Raw genomic sequence first — 25,882 nt, 5'->3', positions numbered from 1 at the left:
TTCGCAGTAAGACAGATTTGGGTGTGTGTGTGTGTACTGTACTCAGAGCCTAGTCTGCCAAGGACATAATCCCTGTCCCTTAAATCTGCCTTTGACCATCACAACCTTAATCTAATTCTAGCCTTAAAGTGTAACTATGGCGAAATGGTCTTTTGCAGCATGAATAAACATCAAATAAACCATCTTTACAAGTTTTGTGGGTGATCACCTATTAACAGAGAAATCCCGGACACTCGCTAACAATGAGTAACTCGGGGAGGAACGCTAAACCATCCTAAGCGGCTTTTTTTAACCACTAATACTGCTAAAAATAGCACTTAACCTCTGCAGTAGAGAGAGAGAGAGCCCCTACACATAAAACGAAGCACCAACAACGTAGTAGGTGAACCCAGAGTTTATTAAACTGTTTTACAATGCTACAAGCTTTAGCAGTCGGCTGGTCCATATTGACAGAAACTTCAATAGAACTGAACTCCAGTGCATTTCGGTAATTGACTTGTTTGGGCTGTCCAGGATTTCTCTGTTAATAGGTGATCACCCAAAAAACTTGTCTCGATGGCTTATTTGATGTATACACTTTAATCCAAAAGCCAAATCCTCGCCTTCATACAGCCCACTAAAAAAATGTGGACTAAAAAACACTTTTTAGGACTTCCTGATGGCCTAGGGGTTATGAATGCAACATTCCCACTTCACATCCTGCTGAACCTGTGTTGCATGTCAATCTCCATCTTTTCCCCATAGTTTCCTGACATCTCTCGACTGTCTGTCTATTGGCTTAAAATACCCTCCAAAATACTTTTCAAGTATCTCACTTTTAGCGTTTAAAACTCAGGAGCGCCTTCAAAGATAGAAGTACTAGAGCACACTGTAAATCTTTTTTTATATGTATTTGTAATGTCCTGATAACTTTCTAGATTTATACAGCGATTCCTGGAAAGAACAGAAATTCTGTATTTATAGTGAGAAAATGGAGCCAGGGTTCTGAAGCAGTTCGGTTTGGGTTTCTGTAACATTACTTCTCCATTATAATCCAGGTAAACAGCCATATTGTATATATAAATTCACTCTCCATATATTTATTGCACGTTGCTGCATGTTTAGCTGACCTGCTGTGCAATGACTATAGGTTATGCTAGTAATTAAATGGAATAAATCATTTACAGTGAACCCACTAACAGTCTCCATTTCCCCCCATAATATGAAATTACATCCTTTCCAGGAACCCTCCAAACAATTATCGATTCAATTTTAGCATATTATTACAAAACTCTGGGACCTTCAAGTGTTACCAAGCCCACTCATGAACACACATACAGAGCAGCAGACGTCTCTGACAGACAGAACCACACAATCCCAAAAATATCTTCAAACACATGAGAGTCTCAGTCATCATATACAGAGGCATTTGTCGGCTAACTATCTTTTTTTGTAGCCCAGTTAGCCAACCCCCCCCCCCCACACACACACACACACACACACACACACACACACACACACAAACACACACACACACACACACACACACACACACACACACACACAGCCCAGCGGTAAAATAAAAGCCTAGCTGTCCCCTCTGAATAGCCCGAGGGCTTTATGTAATGGTGTCATTTGGTTCCTCACCACCAAGGCTCATTCTCATTCAACGCCAGATCAACTGTAGCCACAAACAGCCTCATCATCCCCCGGCACAGAGGGCGGACATTACAAAATGGAGGGATGAAAGGATAGAATGGATGGGTGTCATCTGCCAGGAGACAGCGTGAATATGGGCATATGCTCCTCTTTGTGTACTTGTGGGTATACATTAGGTGGGTGGGCTGAGGGAGCGTGTGTGTGTGTGTGTTTATACTACAACTCTAATATCCTGCACCTCAACACCATTGGCACTGCAGCGCACTTCTTCCAGTCCTTGCATGAAATGGCCCCCTAAGTGTGTTTGTATGTGAATGCGTGAGTCAGAGCCAGCTTTGGCATTGATAACAGTGCCACTAGTGGGTTACATAACACACTAGTGTGTCTCACACTCACGAATAAACACCCGGTTTGAGTATTGTGGAGCGTCCTCTTGTTCAGGGCCCTAACTGCCTGCAAATCCAGAAGGGAGAGAGGGCCAGAGAGGAAAAATACTGAGCAGACTTATTTTAAGTGTCTCTCTCTCTCTCTCTCTCTCTCTCTCTTTCTCTCTCTCTCTCTCTCTCTCTCTCTCTCTCTCTCTCTCTCTCTCCCTCCCTCTCTCGATCTTGCCTCAACACCTCTCTCATTTCTTTGGGCTTTAACCACGGATGCAGATCAGTGCGGAGGTAACGTCTTCTTCATCGTCCCTTTTCTTAAATCTTCTCCTGTTACATGTTTTAGTTCTTATAACTTGGATAAAAATGCCAAGTAGTCACTCATCATTTAGAGTTTATTTTTAACAAAACGTCTCCTTGTGTACATCTGATGCAAGTTATCAAGGTCAGCCCTTTTCTTATTATTTGAGAAAGCAAAATGTGATGTACAAGGTTTAACTTGTTTGGTGCGTGATGCTTTCAAGTGCTGATGTCAGTTTGTGTCCCTCGTGGATTGCTTCTGTGGTGTTCAGCAGTGAGATATTGTGGATTAAATGTGTGTTGAAGGAACCAGAGGTGTCTCAAGGAGATTTGTAGTTTTTCTACCAAAGTAAGTTCTTGTTAGTGCAGTGAGAGAGAGCGTGTTGGACACCTTGAGGGAATTTAGGAAGCACCTGATGTTCCCTTTCTGTCTCTCTGTTTTAGAGTGAGTGTGTGTGTATGTGTATTTGTGTGTATGTGTGTGTGTGAGAGAGCTGTCATGGTCTCTGCAGGTTTCATTTGCCCTCCAGCTCTGCATGTGTGTGCATCAGGTGGCTACGGGGGACAGATTAATAATAGATTTGACCTGAGTTAAGGGAGAAAAGGAGACAGCTGTAAAAAGTTTAGGCTGTTTAAAACTGCAGAGTCACACATGCACGATAAACGATAAATGTTTTTTCTCTGAGAGAGCCAGAGACAAACACACACACACACACACACACACACACAAACACACACACACACACACACACACACACACAACCATACCTTTTAAGCTCATTCCCTTAGATTTGTGACTGGAAAGGTCACTGGTTGCCTTAAAAGCTGTTCTCATCTCATCTTTGTTTATTCTTCATCCGATCCACATATATATGTATATATATATATATATATACATACTGTATATACATATATATTTTTGTACCGCATCCCCTGTCTGTATCTATCAGTACTTTGTCACTGGTGTCCGCACATCTCCTGTCCCCTCTTTCTGTCCCCTATCGTCTCACACACTCCCAAAAAGGAAAATCTGCACATTACCCTGCGTAAAACCCTGCGTGTAAACACATGCACAAAATAGTTGGGAGAGCGATGCCTCAATGGTTAATTAATATGGCCTCAACTTGTTGACTGCTCCCAGAATGTGAACTCCAGTGAATTTCCAAATCCAGGTTACTTTTTAATTCAGAGCTCAGCAGGTGAATGTCCTCGTGCAAAAGTCCGTAGTGGAAAAAAACTGCCTACAAGGGGAGATTTAAGTGAACCAAATGTTTGCGTTCAGCCACGTCTTTACTTGTGTCAAGTAAAGCACATATGAAGAGGTGCTAAGCTATAGTCTAGAACACTTATGGTGATTTGTTAATAATGCAGGTCACCATTATGTGTGTAAATATATACCGTACTGTAGTTGCAGATTGATTCTGTTTCCCTCTACATTTGTTTCCCTTCTATCCGGGGTGATGCACATGTAAACGTAAATGAATAAATGCAAATGTGTCACTTTTGTTCATTTCTTATAAGGAAACAAAAAGCGAGCTCTTTATTTCCCATGTCTGAGCTCTAAAGTAGGAGCTTATGAGGAGCATTTGAATGCAGCACCCCGCCCTGAGGAAAACTCATTCAGCCGTGCATGAAACACCAAACTGTAAGGAAGGAAATAGAGGCGGGACGTCTCCGCCCTGAAAAGAAAAAAAATCTTCTGGACCAAAGTGTCCAAGAGGAGGAATGCGCTGTAGTTCGATTACCTGCCTGCCGAGGAGCCTAAAGCCTATCTCCTTGTTGTGATTCGGAAAATAAAAACGTCCTTATGAAAGACAAAACGACCACCCTGACGTGTAAGTAGGCTCAATATTCACTGCAATTCAAAAGAGATTGGTGTCTCCATTCGAAATAAAAAATATCTGTAGTATTACTAAAATGCTCCCATAGGAAAACCGTAGGTCTATATCATGCGCTGTAATATGTCTGCGGTCACCAGGCAATTTGTGATATTTGCTTATTTTGTATGGGTAAAGCTCAAGCTTCCCTAACCTACTCTCTGTGTCTGGAGTGTCTGTGTGGTTGAGAAGAAAGCACTGGCAGACATACTTGGAGGGGGGGGCTCCATTCACCCCATAATCCTGTGACCTGGATTTATGATGCTGTTATCTTATGGAAAAGCCTTGCTGATACGGGGGTCTGTTAAAAGTGCCAGAGAAACCTTGGCAGCTCTCTTTTTGCAACTAGTTGAACTCTGGGAGCTGCAGGCAGAGCAATGAGAACTCCTTCAGATCTGAAAGGTTCGTTTGTGTTCTCTGGGAACAAAAATGAAGATGGTGTTTTGTTCTTTAGACAATTAAGAAACCGAATACCTGTGGAATACAGTTGTGGGCGCTTTTACGCACGGCTATACCTCTTTCATTTGTTTAACACGGGTTCATCAATACCTTTTTTTAAAGGGTTTGGCTTCCATATACTTTCATTCCACGAGGCGTGCTGATTAAACTTGAACCAGGTGCCTTACATAACCGTACCTTACTGAGCCCGTCTGGTCTTATGCGTGCCAGCGCGCACGACTCGCCAAACGAGGGGCATTCTTTTTTTCTTCTTTTCACATAATTCTTCTCCGATCGTCACGTTGAAGTGTTTTGGCTGTGACTGCGAGAGGCTTACCGGGTAGGTTGAAACAGATTGTGTGTGTCATTTTTTTTTTTTTTTTTTAGAGGAGTTGGATGCGTTCGGGAGTCTCTCTCGGTCTGTACTTTTCCACTAGCAGCGGCTTTTTTTCTTGGCATCGGGCCTCCCTCTCGACTCAGCTATCAGGCTCTCCCCTCTCGGCTTTTGTATACTGAGGGGAAACCTGCGTCACTACCCAGCCGTTTTAATTGAGAGGCAGCCAAACGCTGAAGCTGATAGGCCTAGAAGGCTATCGGATTATTTGTACAGGACCAAGTTTGCAATCTCGGGGGTGGGGGTTGGAGGGGGACTGGGGGAGGGCCTGGATACAAAAATAATCACAAGCTTGCAGTATAATACTGGATCTCATGAACACTTTTCAGTGGTTTCACTTTATGTTCACTTGTTTGTATAATCGGCAGTGTATCCTGTACTCCTGGAACTTTAAAGGGCGCCATATGTTACTCAGTGGACACATCTGGATGCCATTAGCCTATGGGATTAGTTTTTTGCAGCTTAAATTGTAGACTGCAATGTTGTCTTGGGGACAAGTTCAAACCGTGTGACACATGGGGGATGTTAAGCAAAGTTGCCATGGTGTTGCACAACCATATGTGCAAATAGTACAAGCCGGCCTTTCATTGAGTTGTGGTAAAGAACTTTTTCTCTTCCCCTCTTTTTCCTATGCATTTGACGCAAGCATATCTTTGAGGCGCGGCCATGACGCGCTAGGAGCGCAACGGCCTCTGATTGGTCGAGAACGGAATCGATCATCTTCTCACGGTCCATTTAGCTGAAAGAGATGTTTACAGAGGATCACGCCCACCAGGGGAAGTGGGTGTGCGGGGCAGCTCCGCCTTCCTCCCTCCTCCCTTGGTCTGCTATATAACAACAGCCAAAGGCGTAATAGTTAGATTTTTGGCTTTGAGTTGATGAGTGCAGAGCTGCTGTTCAACTCATCACATCATGACGGTCATTAAAGAAACAGAAAAGTCTGTCCTGACTTACTCCAAGTCTAAAGGGCTTGTGGCATTAGTCACCGGTATGGAACTATAACTGGATATTTAACCTGTTTCTTCATGGCATGGATGGACATTTGTTTTTGTTTTTATTTGAAAAAACTAAACTTTTCTCTCTCTCTCTCTCTCTTTTGTGTTGCAGCTTTTATGAAGCAGAGGAGGATGGGTCTGAACGACTTCATTCAGAGGCTCGCCACGAACTCCTACGCCTGCAAGCAGTGAGTACCATCTGACTCATGTTATTGTTCTGCGTTCACTGGAGCACAAAACATTGGGAAACACAACCAGAAATGTGACTCCCAGAACAGCTGATGGCGATGCTTTGTTGAATGAACTAAGTTTGAACTCTTTTTTTTTTTTTTCAGCCCTGAAGTTCAGTCTATTCTGAACCTGAGTCCTCCTCAGGATGCTGAACTCATGAATGCAAACCCCTCTCCCCCTGTAAGTACATTTTCATTAGACTGAATTGTGTGTTTTGTTCCCTTTGTTTACATTTCGCCGTATGCAAGTGATACACACGCATATCCTCTGTTTACGTGTTTGGCATACATTTTTGGGTTAATAATACTCATCTTCTCCCCCTCTCACAGCCTAGTCCGTCCCAGCAAATCAACCTCGGTCCGTCCTCCAACCCCTCGGCAAAACCGAGCGACTTCCACTTCCTCAAGGTGATCGGCAAGGGCAGCTTCGGCAAGGTCCTGCTCGCCCGCCATCGTGCCGATGACCAGTTTTACGCCGTCAAAGTCCTACAGAAAAAGGCCATCCTCAAGAAGAAGGAGGTAAACGTGCACACGGACACGCCAAAAGCACAAATTACAAAAACACAAACACAAAAAAAGGTGTCACCTCATCACTCTAACCCGCCCGCTCTTTGTATTCCTCAGGAGAAACACATCATGTCAGAGAGGAATGTGCTGCTGAAGAATGTCAAGCACCCGTTCTTGGTTGGCTTGCACTACTCGTTCCAAACAGCGGACAAACTCTACTTTATCTTGGACTACATCAACGGAGGAGAGGTGAGTTACCGCTTGAACTGTTGCCAGAAAATCTGAGGAAGCAGAGATGATAGAGGAGGAGGAGGGTTATTTAAAGATGGATGCTAAAGATGAATGGATTGCCTAGGAGGACATTTTAAAAAATGGATATAATTGGAGGAAGAAGGGACATTTTAAGAGGAATAATAAAGTGGCAGATTCAGATACAAACACAGACAGACACAGGGGATATCCTGTCAGGAGTAGCAGAATAAAAGCTGCCTCGCTCTCTCTTTCTTTCTTTCTTTCTTTCTTTCCTTCTTTCTCTAAAGGAAACACCTCTCAGGAAATCATGGGGTGGGTTGGGACAGCAGGAGAGACTCAGGGCCAAAATTAGCCGCACCATTCAGACTCAGTGTGTGTCTAATCGAGCTAATTTCCTGCGATTGTTGGACGAGCAAAGACAGAGCTGATTAAATATGGTTCCTCATCCAGAAACAGGATGCATTTACTCTCCTTCTCTCCTTTCTCTTTTCTTCCCCTCTCTATCCTGCTGCTCTCTGTCTCCACCTTTGGCCCTCATTTCATCTGTCTTCCCATGTCAAACTTTTTTAAGCTGTCCCCTTCCTGCCTCTTTATTTCCTCCCATCCGGTTTCCTCTCTGTGTCTGTATCTGCCTTTTTATCGCCGCTCTTCTAACTTCCTATGTCTGCTCATGCGATTTTCTAGATAATCTCTTATATGATCGAGACATTTGGAGGTTTTGTTACTAAAAACACTTCTTTTTGTCCTCTCTCCGTCCTCCAGCTGTTCTACCACCTACAGAGAGAGCGCTGCTTCCTCGAGCCCAGAGCCAGGTTCTACTCAGCAGAGATCGCCAGCGCACTGGGCTACCTCCACTCCCTCAACATCGTCTACAGAGACCTAAAGCCAGAGAATATCCTGCTGGACTCACAGGGACACATCATCCTTACTGATTTCGGTCTGTGCAAGGAGAACATCGAACCCAACGGGACCACGTCGACCTTCTGCGGTACACCGGAGGTAAGGACGGAATACTCAGCGATTCAGAACTCGACACCACTTTGTAATATTCAGAATTGTAGCTAACCACTTCTGCCTGTCTTTTCCCCTCTTCAGTATTTAGCTCCTGAGGTTCTACACAAGCAGCCGTATGACAGGACGGTAGACTGGTGGTGTTTAGGAGCTGTTCTATACGAGATGCTCTACGGCTTGGTGAGTAACATTCACATTCACTTTACATTATTTCACAATAAAGTCGCTCCTCACCCTAAATATTTTCCTGAATGTAATCGAAAAGACTAACACCGCGTTATACTGTACACAACAATGACACAGTTCTTATCTTGTTCTTGTTCAACGTGTTTGTACATGATTTAGAGTGACACGATCCGTGTTTGGCGTGTTGATTCCCTGCTCCTTCTTGTTGCCGCGATGCTAAACATTCCTTTTTTGTTCCTCCCTCCAGCCTCCGTTCTATAGCCGCAACACAGCGGAGATGTACGACAACATCCTGAACAAGCCGCTGCAGCTGAAACCCAACATTTCCAACGCAGCCAGGCACCTGCTTGAAGGCCTGCTGCAGAAGGACCGGACCAAGAGGCTGGGCTGCACAGAGGACTTTGTAAGTGTTTGGTTGTACTGATTGTACATGTGCATATATGTTCATATTTACATTATTGTGTTCATTAAAGGACGCCATTTTAATTATTTGTCATCCATGTCTCTTCGCAGATTGAAATTAAGAACCACATATTCTTCTCCCCCATCAACTGGGATGAGCTCAATGCAAAGAAGATCACCCCCCCTTTCAACCCCAATGTGGTACGTTCCTTTTTTATACCCCAATAAAAGCTATAGGTTGGAGATTTATGATTTTCTACAGTTTACTAGCCAAAGTTGTCAGACTCTTGTCTTGTGTTCACATTTACACAACATCCTCGCTGTGATTTAACACATATCCAATTATGGTGAAATATTTTACAGAATGACTAATCCCTTCTTGTGTCCCCTCTCCCTCCCTCCTTCCCATGTCTCAGACGGGACCCAACGACCTGCGACACTTTGATCCAGAGTTCACAGACGAGCCGGTGCCCAGCTCCATTGGCTGCTCCCCAGACAGCGCACTCGTCACAGCAAGCATCAAAGAGGCTGCCGAGGCCTTCGTCGGCTTCTCCTACGCGCCATCTATGGACTCCTACCTATAGGATTTAAACAGAGGCACTCAATGGGTACCAATTCAGACTTACAGGACATAAAGTGCGACATGTCCATGGACTTGCATCTTGACCACGCCTGTCGGGATGATGGGCATTGTCGAGCCAACCCCTGCAACAACTCTGCATCCGCAAATAATTTGAACGTGTTTACTTACCGTGATCTCTCCAACTCTTGAAAGAAGACGTGCTAAGAGAGGAAGGCTGCCGTGATTTGATGACTCATTAGGGTTGTAATCGTACATCTTACCCCGATTTTCAAACGCACAAATTCTTAAACCTTCCACAACAGACACAAATGCTCTGCAGCCTTCAATTTCCCATCCCTTACCCGATAGCGGAGGTCCTTTGCACACAGTTCAGGCTGACAGCTCCCCTCGACCCTGAAGCCACAACTGACAAAGCACACACACACACACACACACACACACACCAAATTCCACCTTTTCTCAAAAGAGGAAGGCTGGACCGTACTGTACCCTGAACAGCATTTCCATCTCTATCTACTGTATGTAGCGCAACATCTTCGCTCTTTTGAGATTATGTCTACCCACCTGTTGAGTTTGAATGTGTGGCTTGGAGATGACAGTCATTTTGGTGCTTTAGTTTCTTTTCATTTACTTTTTGTGGGGTTGAAAAAGGGAGTCATTTGAGGCTGAATGTTACAGAGGGGGATATTATTTCCCTCAAAGGTGCCTTTTGTTTTTTTTCTCTCCATCAGAACTCGTATCTTGGGTTTTTTTTCTGCGTTTCATTTTGGTCCACACCTGACACCTGCAGGTGAGAGGAGCTGTTTTTGGGCACAACAAATTAACACATCATGTCTGGCTTTAACAAGTGAGACGTAGAGAACTCAAATGATGTTTCATATCTTAATTTGCACATAAATAAATAATAGTGATAGAGAGAGAAAGAGAGAGCACAGCTGCTAGGAGAGAAAGAGAGCGATGCGTTGAGAAGTGTTTGTGTAGTTCTGCTCGCCAACTGTGTCCCCCTCATGTTGTCTTCCATTCGCCTCACGATAATGTAACATCAAAACTCAACATTCCATTTTAATATTGCTGTTATGCAGTTTGACGGTATTTAAGTTTGTTTGTATATTTGGAGTTATGTGTTCCAGTTTTAATGTATATTTACAGAACAAAAAATGACTAAAGGTATGCCTAAATATGTATGTAACAATTCATGTTCAATGTACTGTAAATTGTAAAATTGTTTAAGATTTACGTGACCATGTTTGGTTTGCAATAAAAGTTTAACTTTATTACACATTATAAACTTGGTTGTATTTATGGATGGATTCATGTCATCGATTTTTCCTTTGGTCTGACATATGCAGATCATTTTTACATCATATTGTCTTGACATTGCCAGTGAATAGAGTCTTCTTTAAAGCTTTTTTAGGAACTGATAGAGAAACTAAAAAATGTAGATCATGTAAACATTCACCCGACCTTGTAGGAAGGAGCTTGAGCTACTGACCCCTGTCAAAGACTCCACATTAGTGTACAACGAACTTTACCCACCTCCGCGCGTCAGCAGCCTTACACAACAATCACCGTGACGTCCAAGTGTGTGTGTCTTTGCGTGTGTGTGTGTGTCAATAGATCTGACTGCTGGTAAATTATTGGACGGCCTCAGATAGAGATGGCCACTCTCGGTCAAAAGATACTAATGAAACAGAACAGTATTACATTGGACTAGAAGAGCCGTAAAAGCTACAGTTGCATTAATGATAATTTAAGTAGAAATAATGTAAATTGTAAACAGTGTCCTCAACAGGATTACAGCAGCGTGACGTGTTGATGATGACAAGTGTCCTTCTACAGTAGTTCAAGGTTGTGTCCATGGTTAATAGTGTCTGCTGGGGTGTTTTCAAGGAGGGCACTAAATGTCTAACAGATCCAGGGGGTTATTGTGCAGGTGACCTCCGACCTCCAACTCCCTGGGAAGAGGGTTAAGTGGAAAAAAGAATTTTATAACCAAGATTTCAATTATAAGATGACTGTAGGGAATGTGTCCAAGTGGAAACCCATAAAAAGTGTTACTTATCTTGTTTGACATTGTTGGTCTGAGAAGTGATTCAAAATGTCCAGAAATGTGATTTGGAAAATGTTCTTTTTTAAAAAAGTCACTACAAATCGTCTGTGTTCTTGAGGATTAGGGGGATTGTGATCTTTTAGAGTGGATGAGTCCCCATCTAAAATGATAATCAATACAAAGCCTGCACACGTTATATCTGAGATTACAGACTTATCAAATCATTACATCCCACTGCACCCTTTGTATCTACTAACTTAACTATAGAATAGAATAGAAATACTTTATTGATCCCAAGATGGGAAATTACTAACTAAAAGCTACTGTCACTGGAGGATTCCCCTTTATTTTGACAAATGGTCTTGCTTTTCGACAGGGTCAAAAAGTTATTTTTTTGCCCACTAACCTATTTCAGATCAGCAATTCAGCAATAGTCATGTACTGCCATCTGCTGGCCAAGTCTTGAACTGCTAAATTGAACAAAAGGGAACAAATATGACATGACAGACTCCTTGTTCGGGTTTGTTCGTGCACCTTCAGCTTTGTCACCCCTTTGCTCACTGATTTCCTTTGATAAGTGATCATCATCACTTTTTATATGTCTCTCATAAATAATTGCTGTATTTATAGATAATGTTTGATATTACATGACATTAAGTTGGGCTCCAGTGTGTCACATTGGAGAGTTAAAGGTTGTGGGCATACACATTCTCAATGGAACCATATGTGTTACATTAGAATCCCCGGGTTAGAACCTCAATGATACGCATGATATCACAGTCAAAGCTACAGAAGTCACTCTCTACGCACTACAGGCAGTTTCCAAAAGAGTCAAACTTTTTTCTTTTCCAGAAATACATGTGTCTTATACAGACTACCACAACCTATTGTGATATTTCTGTTTGACATGGATGAACAAGGAGACAGACAACCGAATGGTCCTGATGAAGGTAAGAACTAAGTTCATCATGTCAGATGGACAGTTTAAAAATAACAAAACAAAGACATGTTTCTCTGTGTAAAATTCAGTTTTAAAGTTGAATTGTATAAGTGGTAACATCTTATGGTCTTGTAGAGCCACTTTTCCTCTCAGAAATTGATCACATGGGAGATATGGAGCTCTACATTCTGGGAATCGCTGTCCGAGAGATCTACGCCTTCTTTCAGAGGCAAGCTCGGAATAACGACCCGGATAACGCCAACAATGTTTTCATCTTCATTGTGGCAGAGGAAAATGTTGCGAACAACAATGATGTCGTCAACATTGATAATGACAACGGTGGTGATGATGATGATAACAATGACGATCATCAAGTTGAGGATGCGGCTTCAGGTGCTGAGGATGACTGGGAAGTCAACCGGCATGTAGAAGAAGCAGAGGAAGACCCCCTGCCTGGAGGATCCAGTTGGAGGTCTAGAGAGGAAGACCCACTGCCTGGAGGATCCAGTTGGAGGTCTAGAGAGGAAGACCCACTGCTTGGAGGATCCAAAAGGAGGTCTAGAGAGGAAGACCCACTGCCTGGAGGATCCAGTTGGAGGTCTAGAGAGGAAGACCCACTGCCTGGAGGATCCAGTTGGAGGTCTAGAGAGGAAGACCCACTGCCTGGAGGATCCAGTTGGAGGTCTAGAGAGGAAGACCCCCTGCCTGGAGGATCCAGGAGGAGGTCTAGAGAGGAAATGAACGAAGATGAGGACAGTCGCAGTGGCAAACGTTCCAGGTGGTGGGATGAGTTTGATGCCAGCGATTCGGAAGAAGACTAGATGGGGGAAGTGAATTCAAGCAGTCGATGATGATAGACTTTAACTTTTCCTCTACAGCAAGCACATGTGTTCCTTTGTACTAGAAGCTCTTTAACGCTTACACAGGCCCACTCTTGGTACCCATCAGCTGAAAGTGTAAAGTAAAAGTAATGACAACCACATCGATGAGGATAGCATTGTTTTTTTTAATAAGTTTATAGTGTATGCGTTATTTGGTTATATCCTGACTCAGTCTGCAGTCTTCACCACATGACAACCTCTACTTTGATATATATATGGAGCTTTTACCCCCTCTAGCAGCAGAGCCTAATGATGGCAGTGTTGGTGCTATCAGGATACAGGGACATTTGCCTTTATGTTGGCTGGACTCTGACACTCCAGCACTATGACATTTTCTGGAACCACTAGGCTATCATGCATGCAATACAAAAATGGTCATGATTGGGTGCTGTAGGTCTGTAAGACATGCAGTAAAAGAGTCCATCCTCCAAAAAAGTTGGTCAGGCTAAAGTTACTTGAGAAATTTTATAAAAAATATGTTTATGACATACTACACTATGACGTTTTTTATGACAAACTAAAATCTGACTTTTTATGTTTTTTATGACTTTTCATGACAAACTTTTTGTGGCATAATTCTTAATTACATACTATAATATAACTTTAATGACAATGATATAACTTTAATGAGATTTTTTCTATGTTATTTATAACATTAAATGAAGCACTATACTCTGATTTTCTATGACATTTCTATGACATACTATACTATGACAGACTTTTCATGATATACTATTCCAGTGTTTTATGACATATACTATACAATGACTTGTTTGAATTTTTATGACATACAATGCTATGATTTTTATGACATATTTTTAGAACAAACTATATCATGACTTTTATGACATTGATAACATTTTATTGTATATATATTTACTCCTTATTTTATGACTTTTTTATGATATACTACACTATGACTTATTTCTGACTTTTTTAATAATTCTATAGTCCCTACAACCCACTGAAAACAGCCTTATGCATGTGTGCAGGCAAAGTGTGTGTGTGTGTGTGTGTGTGTGTGTGTGTGTGTGTGTGTGTGTGTGTGTGTGTGTGTGTGTGTGTGTGTGTGTGTGTGTGTGTGTGTGTGTGTGTGTGTGTGTGTGTGTGTGTGTGTGTGTGTGTGTGCGTGTGCATATGACCATACTTTAATGTACAGGTGTGTATTTCCAAAAGTCTATTTTGTGTGTTGTTGTGTTATACCCATGTGAGACCCAAGTGTCCGTACCTTCCTCTAACAAATTACTGAGAATTAAAACTCCAGCTGCCGCTTACTCAAGCACTGTGCAAGTACAATCATATACATATGATGTACATTCATGTACTTGTGCTTTACTTGAGTATTTACATGTTCTGTTACTTAATATTTCAAAAATATTTCAGTGGGAAATACGTTTTGCAGCTGGAGCTGCTGGTAACTTTGCATTGCAGATTCTACATACAAACATTAGATCAGTTTGCACAATTGAATCCATTGTTGTAAACAAATTAAACTACCCAAAAATATTTACAGTAGTTACAATGGTCTCCAACTCACACAGCTAGATGGGGGAAGTGAATTCCAAGTGTCAAATGATATAACATACTATATAAAATATATTTATGTCATGGTCATTCTGTTGCATAATAAGTACTTATTATGGATACAAGTTACTAATAACACATTTATCATGATTTTTAATATAGGACTTTAACTTGTAATAGAATGATTTGAGTCTGTGGTGCAGCTACCTCTACTGGAAAATATTCCATCCACCCCTGCCTGCTTCAAATCAAAACACACCTATTGATTATTTTTGTTTTTATTTGCATGCGTCAACACTATGCGAGTTTGACCTTTAGACTAATGGGTGTGTTTGCTGATAATGTCGGCAGTATTTCTCCGCTGGGTGAATAAACCTTTGTCTCTCTTGAATTCAGAAAAAGAAGCCTTGCAAACACAAAGTTATTATATGTGAAGTAAATGTGAATCTGTATTCCAATATGGTCACATACTTAAGCCACGGGGCTAAACCGACTTTAGATATCTGGAACCTTCCAAGGGATCATTTGCCAGGTACCTTGCTAAATGATTATTTATAAACTATGATCACGTTGCTGAGTGGCATAGGCCAGTCTCCAACAAGTGGACCCATAGTTATATTGGTTACTCAGTCATTATGTAGCACAGACACACACACACCCCTTTGGTAAAGTTGACTGACGAACAAATGCCATTTGTTCAAAACAGGTCAATATAGGCCATGTCTGAACATCTAAATACATCTCTGACAAAGTAGGGCAAGCACAGACAGAGCGTGAAAGACATCATAGCTATGGTTTGAGGCGCTGGGCTACATTCTGTCATGTGTGAAGCAACAGGGCCGGTTGTGAAGCAGCAGGGCAGGTGACAGCTCAGTCCTGCAGTATTCATAGAAACAGGACATGGGAACCGAGCAAAACAGCAGGTGGCCAGCCGGTTTGTTTTCACATGCAGTAGGAGAGTAAGAACATTATTGATGCAGGTGTATTTTATTGCTGGTTACTTTCTAGTGATGATGACCACAGCAAAGAAAAAAAATTCTTCATATTAATTCATACTGGCAGCTGGAAGCTACAAACAGAGAAAAATACACTCAGCCAACACAGAGAGATATTAGAGTTTGTCTTATTATGGATATATTAAACCGGGCACTACCGGGTGGACACAGTTGGACCAATAGGATTCCACGCTGGGCGTTTTAAGGCTGAACTCACGTTTCCTATTGGTGGGCTGGGCAGATGTGGGCGTGGCTTAGCAAGCGGCTCTACCAAAACATGTTGCGTGCGCGCGCCGACTCCAGCTTTACGAGTTGAGGACAAGAAGAAAAGTCCGAAAGTGTTGGAAAAGAAAAGCGAATGGACCGATAAACGCGAACATAGGCTGACAACAGAGACACCGCCGGGGCGTCAGGTAGGGAAGTGTCACTGCATACAGTTGTTATGACACTTTTACTGAAACATTTCACGCAGAGAAACACGGTTGAGTTGCACGTAAACAGTGGATAAGACCCTAGTAGAAGTCTGAAGGCTTCGCTGCTAACTTTGCTTTGTGTCAGTCTGTCAGTTGCTGTTTGCTTTAAAACATAACGTGTTTTCCTTGGTTGTCTTTGGGTTTGTGGACTCCAAAGAAGGACTTAGCAACATTTGAGCAAAAGTCACTGACTGACAGGGGATAGAAACCCACTAAATAGGGAAAAGCAGCAGCAGCCTCATTCAGTAACAGTGGTGGAAGAAGTAGGTCCACTCAGAGCTTTAAAGTAGTAATACCACTGTATGGTAATACTCTGTTGCTAAGCTGTTAATCATCAAAATCGTCCTCAAGTAAACACACAAAAAATACCCATCAAATATAAAGTATCAAAAGTGGGCTTCTCATTATGCAGATAGGCCTATTTCAGAATAATGCATATATTATATTACTGGATAATAATAATGATAATAAACGTTATTAATAGTGCACCGTTCATACAAAAAATCAGCTCAAAGTGCAGTACGTGAAAGCATAAAAAGGAGAAGACAACCACGAAGAACAGTGCTTATGGCATTGAAAAGTAAAATAATAAATAAAAGAGAAGTAAAAACAATTAAATAGTTAAAAAATATAAGAATTTAAGTGTTGATCAACCAAAGGTAGAAGCAAACGGAAATATTGATCAAATCATACAATAAAACACTGGAAAGGAATGAAGAAAATGCCATAAAATGAATGAAAATGTCTTTAAAAAGGGATGGATTGTGTGTTTTATAATAATTATAATTATTGGTGCTTTAATAAATGTTACATCATGTAGGTGGAGCTCGTTTTTATTATTTTGTACCGTCGGGTTGTTTAATCCAATAATACGTCACCATTTTTTATATTGTGTATTAAAAATCTGAATAGGTAAAATAACTACGCTGTCAGATAAATACAGTAAAGTAAAAAGTCTAATATTTCCCTTTGAAAATGTCCCCAAAAAATGGAAATATTCAAATGAAGTGCCTCAAAATTAAATGAAGTATAGAAATTTTATAAATGCACATTTAGTTACATGCCACTGCTGAAAACCGTTTCCCAAACCATTTCCGTATGCAAAATAACAAACCATAAGGTAAGCTATAGTTCAAAGCTTACACCAAGCTTAGCTAAAAACAAATCTACAGTATTTGCAAGAATCACTTAGTATCACTGGTTTCAGTAGAACCAGCTGCAACTGTCCATCGTGAGATGATCAGAGCTGGTATTTATGACAGGGTTGTATCCAGGCCAGGGTCACCAAAAGGCATTGGTTGGTGGTGAGAAAAGTGGTCATTCAAAGTCCCTGTACCAGGAAAATGACTCGTCTATTTGTGGTTAGTCTGAGTAAAGTGTATGATATCGTTTCTGAAGCAATCACATCACAGCCACACAGAATCAAAGGTGAGCAGCACACTGTTCCCTCATGATCAACTTCCATAGAGATGGGTATAATCTTGTTTACTTGTGGAGGGATTATATCTCCACACTGGCCTGGGAGCGCCTCAGGATCCCCCAGTTAGAGCTGGTTAATGTGGCCCGGGAAAGGGAAGTTTGGGGTCCCCTGCTAGAGCTGCTGCCCCCGCGACCCGACCCCGAATAAGCGGTTGAAGATGAGATGAGATGACTTGTTTTCATGAGAAAGTTCTTAATTTCTTAGGTTCTTAGTTTTGCAGATTATAAACAATGGTTTAGGCGAAACGTTTGTGTTAACACAAAAAAGAACATTTGAGAATGTTGGCTTCTTTTGTTAACTAAAAGAAAAAGATTTTGTGTATGTTTTTAAAGGTAAGATATAACTTAGCCATACCGGTGTGTGTCATATTGGCACTATAATGAAAACTTTCAAATAACACTCAGACCCTTTAGCTAGATAATAATTAGATATCCATCCGCTTCATCCACAAAGAAGTGAGGAGGTTCCATCTTGAAGAATGGTGCCTTGTTTATTAACATGCAGCCAGTACTGGTATGGCAGCATTTCAGTGTTTTTTTTGCATGTCATTCTGTTTAAACCCAGTAGTTCTGCACTGTTGCAGATAAAGAATAGGCCACTAATAACAGTGACTTTATTAGTATAAGAACTAGATTCCGGTGGCGACTGACTCATGTGATCCAAACATTTACTATCTAGCGGCAATCTAACAGCACCATTAATTACATTTATATAACCAAATTGAGGTTTTCTTTGATTTTTTTAAGGTCAATGACATCGTCAAATATAAAGACAGACATTCAAAGCTTCATGCGAGAAACCTCAATAGAAGACATGACATTTGGTACAGCCCTATTTTCAATTTTTTTTTAAGGGAAGCATTGTCCTACTCTGTATTCAGGACTTCCTTAACAGATCTATGCATGGTCCTTTCTGTCACAGCATCAGGTGTGACCTTGTGCAAAATGAGTAGGGTCTGTTAGACGTTATCAGGTTTATGTCGAGGAATTCATAATGTTTCTTTGTATGAATGTGTCGGTTTCTATCTGTTTTACCTAGGCATACTGTTAAAGGTGGTTGACAATGGACCCCGACAGTGACTCTAAGATGACATCTAGCCCCTCTGAGACTGACAAACTGGCCTCGCCCAAAGATCCAGGTACACACAGACGGCAGTCACATTCATCAACAGATACCTTTTTTTCATGTGACTACAAGTCTAAGGAGTGTCTCAATAAACATGGGCTCATCCCTACAGCTTGTTCTCTCCGATCCTAGTCCACAAACACTTGAATCTATCTTAAAACTTGATTATACTGAAGATCAATATTTGTTAAAAGCTAACCACTGTTGTCTACTGACAAGCAGTTCAGTTGATTGATTGAGATAACTTTCAGAGGAACAGCCCCCTGGACTGATGTAAAAAGTCCTGCTCTGTGTTTCACTCAGCACAGTTATCCAGATAAGTCAGTAGAGCAGATTCTTGGAACGAACATGAGAATGTCAGAGAACCCGGGAAAAGTGATCATTCGGCTTTCGCTGCGCATTCACAACAACTTTTTCTTAAACACTGATTAACGATGCAGTTAGAAGTAGTTTATTACTATGAATGTTTTTATGCCTACCCTGGGTCACTCTAACCTGGAGGGAGTCATTCCAAAAGTGGCACATGCACTCTTCAAAAATGTCACACGCACTCATCACAAACAAACAGTCTGTTCATTCAATCAATGACCTTTCGACTACAATATAATACAATACAATATAAAAAGCTGTGCTTTCATATTCAGTGGGCACAGATTTAATCTGTTGCATTGCACTAAAGCATTTACTGGGTCAAAATCCTTTCCGGGTGAAAGCCTTTTGTGTTTTCCAAACTACATGAAAATACCACACAATCATTTTTTCATGCTAACAATTGTGAACAGGATTGGAACTGATTCGCTGCACTTGCATGGTAAAAAATACAAGAGCAGCACTCCTCTGAGATAAAGTGTGATACTGCTTGATTATGATGCATGAAAATGAAAATATGGTGTGAAAATGTCCACCCACGGGACATGTGTTTGGGGTTGGAAATAAACAGAAATCAGCTGAAAAATATGTTCAAGATGTTTTTGTATGACTGTCTAATTTTAAAGCTAGGCAGCCTCATGTTAATTAACACATTGGAATAGTGAGTATAGACACCAGGAGTGAAAAAGTAGGCTTTGTTCAGCCCTAGTTAAGAATGTTGCATAACAAGTTTATTATCAAATATATAAATCTATATACATCTTATTTTAAATGTTTCTTTTTTGAGAGAAACATGAAAAAGAAATGTAACTACAAGCTGATTACGCAGTATCCGAAAGACTTACTACAAGAGTCTTACGTATTACTGTAAATATTGTAATATCATTATTATATAATGTAAAGGACTGAGCAAATATCTTTATAGGAACCTGCAGTTTGCAGCTGCATCTCTGTTTTTTTAATGCGTGTTGCGCCATGAGAATGACATAAGTACAAAAAGAAAGAACTTGCATCATTAATAGGACGGCCTATTATAAAACAGACTTAGCAGGTTTAAACAATAACAGTGCCATATTCCAAGCTGTTAAATGAAAAATGCACGTCAACAGCAATACTTCAGCAATATAACTTATACAAGGATCCATAATGATAAAGTTTATGACTGCTCATACGATTATCAAAAAGGGAAAAGATATATGTAAATATTAACTATATCTACATGCTAGGCTAATCAGTCTTCTCTTTGTTTCTTTCGTATCCATGTAATGATAACAAAAGTCTGTAAGCTCATAGTGACAAGACACGCACACACGCACTCACGCACACATGCACACATGCTCACATGCACACATGCACACACACAATGACTTACAAGCTTGCTTCAGCATTCTTCTTGTGAACTTCCAACCTCTAATTCCACACAGTCAGCACTTTTAACATTGGTTTGCGAAGACGGTTAGTTCCTACATTCAAAAGTCCCATATTGAAAAAAGTGAGATTTCCATGTCTTTTTGATTATAAAGGTTGAGGTGCTTTATATAAATACTGTGAAACTATCAATCATTCCACAGAGAAATCCACACAGCCCTTATTCACAAACTGTGACTTTCAATGAGCCTTCAGGACTTCTGTACGGTTGTGTCACAAACATGCTATTCGTTTGAAGTTCCTTGGCTGAAATAATGGTGCAGCTTGGGCTTTTTCAGGGGAGGGGTTTATAGAGACGGGCGTTAAAACAGAGCGTTTCAGACAGAGGTTATATTCAGACAGACAGTACGAGAAAAATGTGTTTTTTAAACATTAAAGCATAAAATATGTTCTGGTAGAAACCCAACTCAGTGTAATTTAAATCCTCAGGTTTAATATGTACCACAAGTGGTGCAAATTCTAAATATAATTTTACAAGGGTTTTAGAACGTACCTTTCCCAGAAAAAGACACATCTTCAAAATGCCAACTTGTTTGGGTCTGCTCTTATCGGAAAATGCAGAAAAATCTGTGAGACCTCGAAGGTGGACATTGAGACAAGGCCTTTTGTGGGGTACCTGTTTTAAGCTTTTCTTAAGCCTTGTTTCCACTGAGGGATCCAGTCCTGCTCAGTTCTTTACACATAAGAACAGTCATGTTTGCGTTTCCATTATCAAAAGTTGTGTATGGTACTAATAGAACTGTTCCATTCTGTCCCAATCTTTTGTATAACCTCTGTTGAGGCACTGAGCACACTCATCTGGTACTAAAACGTAGATCTAGAAATACTGCATACTGCGATTGGTGTAGATGTTCCTCTACATCATCGGTGAAGAGGAAATACAGCAAAAGCTGGATAGAGCAGTGAGGAATGAAAACATTTTTTTTAGCCTGGCTCATTAAGAGTAGAAGAGTAGTGTTTGTGAAAATGTAAAACAGATCTAGTGTTTAGCTACATGTCCATATGGATTGTGTATGTCTCTAAAGGTACTATACTGAAATAGTTTTTGCTGAAAACACAGCTTTATATTCTCTGACTCTTTGTGTTTCTGTCCCTCTCTCCAGGTTGCAGCTGGCTGGTGGTAGTAGCATCTGTAGTGGCCTCTCTGAGCGGCCTGATGCTAGGCTATGAAATGGGCCTGACCTCAGGAGTGCTGCTGCAACTGCGGGGCGTCCTTTTCCTCTCCTGCCGGGAACAGGAACTGTTGGTCAGCTCCCACCTGTTCGGCGCTCTCCTGATCTGTGTGGCCGGAGGTCCTATTCTGGATCGCTACGGTCGCCGCTGCTCAATGCTCCTGAGCGCTGCCCTGGTGGTCGGGGGGACCATCGTGCTCATTGCAGTCACCTCACTTATTGCACTCACAATGGGCCGGGTTATCGTCGGCATGGGAACATCGCTGTCAGGGACGGGAGCGTGTCTCTACATTGCGGAGATCTCACCGAGGGAGAGGAGGGGTCTGCTGGTGACACTGTATGAGCTGATGCTGGTTGTGGGTGTAATGCTGGGATTCAGCTGTAGTTACGCCTTTTCAACTCTGCCCCATGGCTGGGCGTATACATTTGGACTAGTAATTCCCCCAGCGCTGCTGCAGATCAGTGTACTCATGTTCCTCCCACCCAGTCCACGCTTCCTGGTTACCAAGGGTAAAGTGGAGCAGGCCAGGACAGTGCTGGCCAGACTGAGAGGTGGGTTTCAGGAGGAGGTTGATAAGGAGCTCAGAGAGATCCAGTCAGGACTTAAAGAGGAATCAGAGCATAGTTTCTGGGAGTTATTCAGTGCCAAGTCCAACTTGCGTTCACGGCTGCTAACAGGCATGGCCTTAGTCTTCCTTCAGCAGGCTACGGGTCAGCCCAACATCCTCTCTTACGCTTCACCACTTCTCCACAGCGTAGGCTTCAACAGTGACGCCGCAGCAACCTTGGCCTCCACGGGGTTCGGAGTGGTCAAAGTAGTTGGAACCATCCCGGCAGTGTTGCTGGTCGACCGCGTGGGAACCAAGAGCTTTTTGTGCGCTGGTGCTGTCACAATGGGAATGTCGCTGGTCGTGCTGGGCACATTGACGCTGCAAAGTCACACTCACCTCGCCAGCTTGTGTAAAAGTCACACTGTACAAAACCACACACACACGCCATGGGATTTAAACGCAACCTCTATAGACTTGGAAAACAGTGACATTTTTTCTACTGACCTCCCCAGCCAATGGAGCAGTGAGGAGGCACAGCGGACTAACAGAGAGGATGATGGGAAAGGGGAGAGAGGAGGAGGAGGAGGAGGGACTTCCTTACTGAAGTGGGCATCGTTGATCAGCTTGCTTGTGTTTGTGGCAGCTTTTTCCATTAGCCTGGGACCAAGTAAGCACCCACTCCCTTTGCATACATACAGTACATCATCACCCACACATAAATCTTGTGTCAATTGATTTTAATGCTCACGCATTTTCACAAACTTGTATTACTTGTATTACCAGGAAGTGCCACTTAAATGTTAAGAGGATTTGTCTGGCTTATTTGGTCCTAACAGTCGCAGCCTATAACAGTACAAAGTGCAACAATACAATACAATAGCTAGGCTTTGGTTAAGTATAGATTGAAATGATCCAGTTCCCCAGATAAAGCAGTGTGGGCCCTGAGTTAACAGCCTTTCAACTCCCCCACACAAAATTTTCAAACATCAAAATTGTACAAAGCTATTCTGTTTTATGTTTTTTATATCCTTGTCCTCATCCTTATCTTTGTTTTCTTTCCTTTGCAGTGGTGTTTGTGGTTCTCAGTGAGATCTTTCCTATGGGAGTCAGAGGCAGGGCAGTGTCAGTGGTGTCGGCTGTAAACTGGGCCACTAACCTGCTCATCTCCATGACCTTCCTCACAGTTACAGGTGTGTGTCTGTGTGTGTGTGTTTGTGTGTTTGTGTGTTTGTTTGTTTGTTTGTTTGTTTGTTTGTTTGTTTGTTTGTGTGTGTGTGTGTGTGTGTGTGTGTGTGTGTGTGTGTGTGTGTGTGTTATAATTTATCAATTGCTAGTTCAAGCTAACTATGGTAGAGCTATACATTTGTAAAGTATTCACTAGTAGACAGCACACCATTTCTGTTCCGCAAACAATATTTACAGATAAGCAAACATTCTAACCACGTCACAACACGGATGAAGAATGTACGTAATGTGTTTCACTTCCTGAAAACAGAGGTGTGCCCCACCTTGTCCCTACTACTAGTCAGTCCCACTGCCAGCCTGTTGTTAAGTCATAATATGATCATTCTAAGTCATTCTTTACTACATCTAAACTTCATCACAACTGTAGCAGAGAAAGCAGGTCAAAGCAAGTAAACACAGCTGCCAAAAAACAAGCTGCCTGAGGTTTGTGCAGACAACTGAGGATGTATATCTTTGCTGTTTTTTTCCCCAGAAAAGATCGGTGTTCCCAATGTAATGTACCTCTACGCTGCCATGTGCTTTGTTCTACTGGTGTTTGTCATCCTCTGTGTCCCGGAGACCAAAGGTCGCACGCTGGAGGAGATATCGAAAGAACTGGCTAAGAAGAGAGTGGCATCTTACACATGACCTTAAAGGGATAGTTCGGAGTCTTGGCTACATACAGTATATCATGTAAGTGTGGACGGTCGTGTTCTAGTGTGACTTTGAGGTTTAAAAGAGTTAGGAGCTAGTCAAACTAAGAGCCTAACCAATCAAGGCAGTGGTGGACGAGCAACTACAATGTTCTATGAGGTAAAATGACTGTTTTTGTAAAAGGAGTCTGGTGGCTTTGACAAGAGCATAGAAACTGAAACAGAACTGTTTGACGGCAAGGTAAAGTGTTGAAAATATTTTAAATATATGGCATTCACTTAAACAGTTTTTAGGCAGGCCTTTTTTAAGGGGCTAAAATACATTTAGCTGCTGCCCCCATCCACAGCAGTACATTGCTTAGCTTCTGTGCTTGTCCTCCTGCCTGCTTCACCAAACTGGGGGCGAAATGACATCTAATATAGGTAATACACCAACTGTACATCAGTACCTTATACAACCGCACTTTAAAAAGAACCATTACTTTAATGTTATCTATGTATCTAGGGAACTAGTTTGTGAAATGGATTGACTTATCTTCTGTCTCTGCTTTACCAGGAAGCATTTTGAGGTGAGGCTCTACAGGCAGGTTCAGCCGTAGACGAGCCTGCTCAGCGGCAGCACGTCCACAGAGATTCCAGCAAACGTCTGACATTTTTTTTTTCTTTTACCCGTCACAACTTCACACCTCACCTCTAGGAAAGTCAAGACCAAGGATCAGGAAGGACAATATATTAGCACTGCTAGAAGAAAAGTAAACAATGGGGATTGAATCGCTGATCATGTAAGATAAGGATGTTATTTATCTAATTCCTTCCCTCTTTACCTCCCTATTTAAGAATACAGCTCCAATAATGCAGAAAGGGACATTTTCCCATAACTGCAGAATAAAATTGAGTCCCCGCCGCCAGACAGCAGAGCTAGTGAAGCCGCCTTGGATGAGTGCTCAAACTGTAATGCCACAGTTTTTTTTATTCCATTCTGACCTTAAATTGTGATAAACATTTACAAAAGATTGTCTCGTTTATACTTAAGTAGGAAAATGTACTAAACAGTCACACTATTCACTTCAAATGTCTGTGTAGATGACTTTAAATTGCAAATGAGTTCCTTCTACCATGACATTTATATACTGCTCCCTGACGTATGTATTGTAATAACACTAACGGGACTCAAACCAGTCAGGTCAGTTATACTACAGAATACACTGTATTCTACATGGTGACAGAACTATGGATAAAGGCCACAGTGGTGTTGTAGTAGGACCCGCCGAGTGTCAACTCATTTAATATGAACAGTTTCACTGCATGTCTGGCTGCTAAATCCTCAAATAAACAAGCAGTCAAGCAAATAACTACTAAACTCATCAGGTCTGTAATATTAGCTCAATAGTATAACTGGTACTGTGGTAGTGTATGAACAAGTGTGAAAAGTGATCAGTGTTTTTTACTTGTGTCAGTGATGCCAAAATGACTCTTGGGTGATTAACAAGTGTGATGTTTAACTACAGGAAAGAATGACTTGTGTGAATCTGTTCACTATTAAAATTGCACATTTTGAAATATGTACTTTGATACCTCTCCTTATCATTGATTTTGTGTTGGAAAATGTAGAAATGCATTTGTAGTCTGTCACAGTGAAAATCTTGGTTAACCACTGAAAGCGCTTTACTCCACCTGTAACCAGGACGTACGCAGACAGAAAGAGGAAATGATGCGAATGCGAGTAAAACAAAGTGAACAGTCATCTTGGTGTGGCCTAGTTTATCATGAACCTTTATTTTTATACAAAATACAAAATTCTGAACAACTTTAACCTGGTTCAAAAAG

At 41.6% G+C, this 25,882-nt stretch overlaps 2 protein-coding genes across 6 annotated transcripts in view; both read left to right on the top strand.

The window, feature by feature from the left end:
• The window catches only part of sgk1 (serum/glucocorticoid regulated kinase 1), a gene marked incomplete at its 5' end in the record, with an annotated part of 40,940 nt that extends 30,472 nt beyond the window's left edge, over nucleotides 1-10,468 (top strand). The window contains 10 exons of one of the 5 annotated variants that reach the window (XM_083934457.1): nucleotides 2,237-2,306; nucleotides 6,132-6,207; nucleotides 6,355-6,430; nucleotides 6,580-6,768; nucleotides 6,874-7,005; nucleotides 7,771-8,007; nucleotides 8,104-8,199; nucleotides 8,453-8,608; nucleotides 8,719-8,808; nucleotides 9,024-10,468. In XM_083934457.1, the coding sequence (XP_083790583.1) occupies nucleotides 6,137-6,207; nucleotides 6,355-6,430; nucleotides 6,580-6,768; nucleotides 6,874-7,005; nucleotides 7,771-8,007; nucleotides 8,104-8,199; nucleotides 8,453-8,608; nucleotides 8,719-8,808; nucleotides 9,024-9,191 (1,215 nt within the window). In that variant the 3' untranslated portion in view covers nucleotides 9,192-10,468. The other 4 variants (XM_083934458.1, XM_083934456.1, XM_083934455.1 and 1 more) reach the window with 4 other exon arrangements.
• A 5,423-nt stretch (nucleotides 10,469-15,891) lies between these two features.
• Nucleotides 15,892-25,593, top strand: slc2a12 (solute carrier family 2 member 12). The gene is made up of 6 exons (XM_083933696.1): nucleotides 15,892-15,993; nucleotides 18,572-18,671; nucleotides 21,559-22,845; nucleotides 23,246-23,368; nucleotides 23,896-24,095; nucleotides 24,612-25,593. The coding sequence occupies exons 2-5, from the start codon at nucleotides 18,596-18,598 to the stop codon at nucleotides 24,048-24,050; spliced, it is 1,641 nt and encodes a 546-aa protein (XP_083789822.1). The 5' UTR covers nucleotides 15,892-15,993; nucleotides 18,572-18,595; the 3' UTR covers nucleotides 24,051-24,095; nucleotides 24,612-25,593.
• Nucleotides 25,594-25,882: the final 289 nt, after the last annotated feature.

Source organism: Echiichthys vipera (assembly GCF_963691815.1).
Source record: "Echiichthys vipera genome assembly, chromosome: 19".
NCBI classification, from domain to species: domain Eukaryota; kingdom Metazoa; phylum Chordata; class Actinopteri; order Perciformes; family Trachinidae; genus Echiichthys; species Echiichthys vipera.
This window is presented reverse-complemented; position numbering and strand designations above follow the sequence as displayed.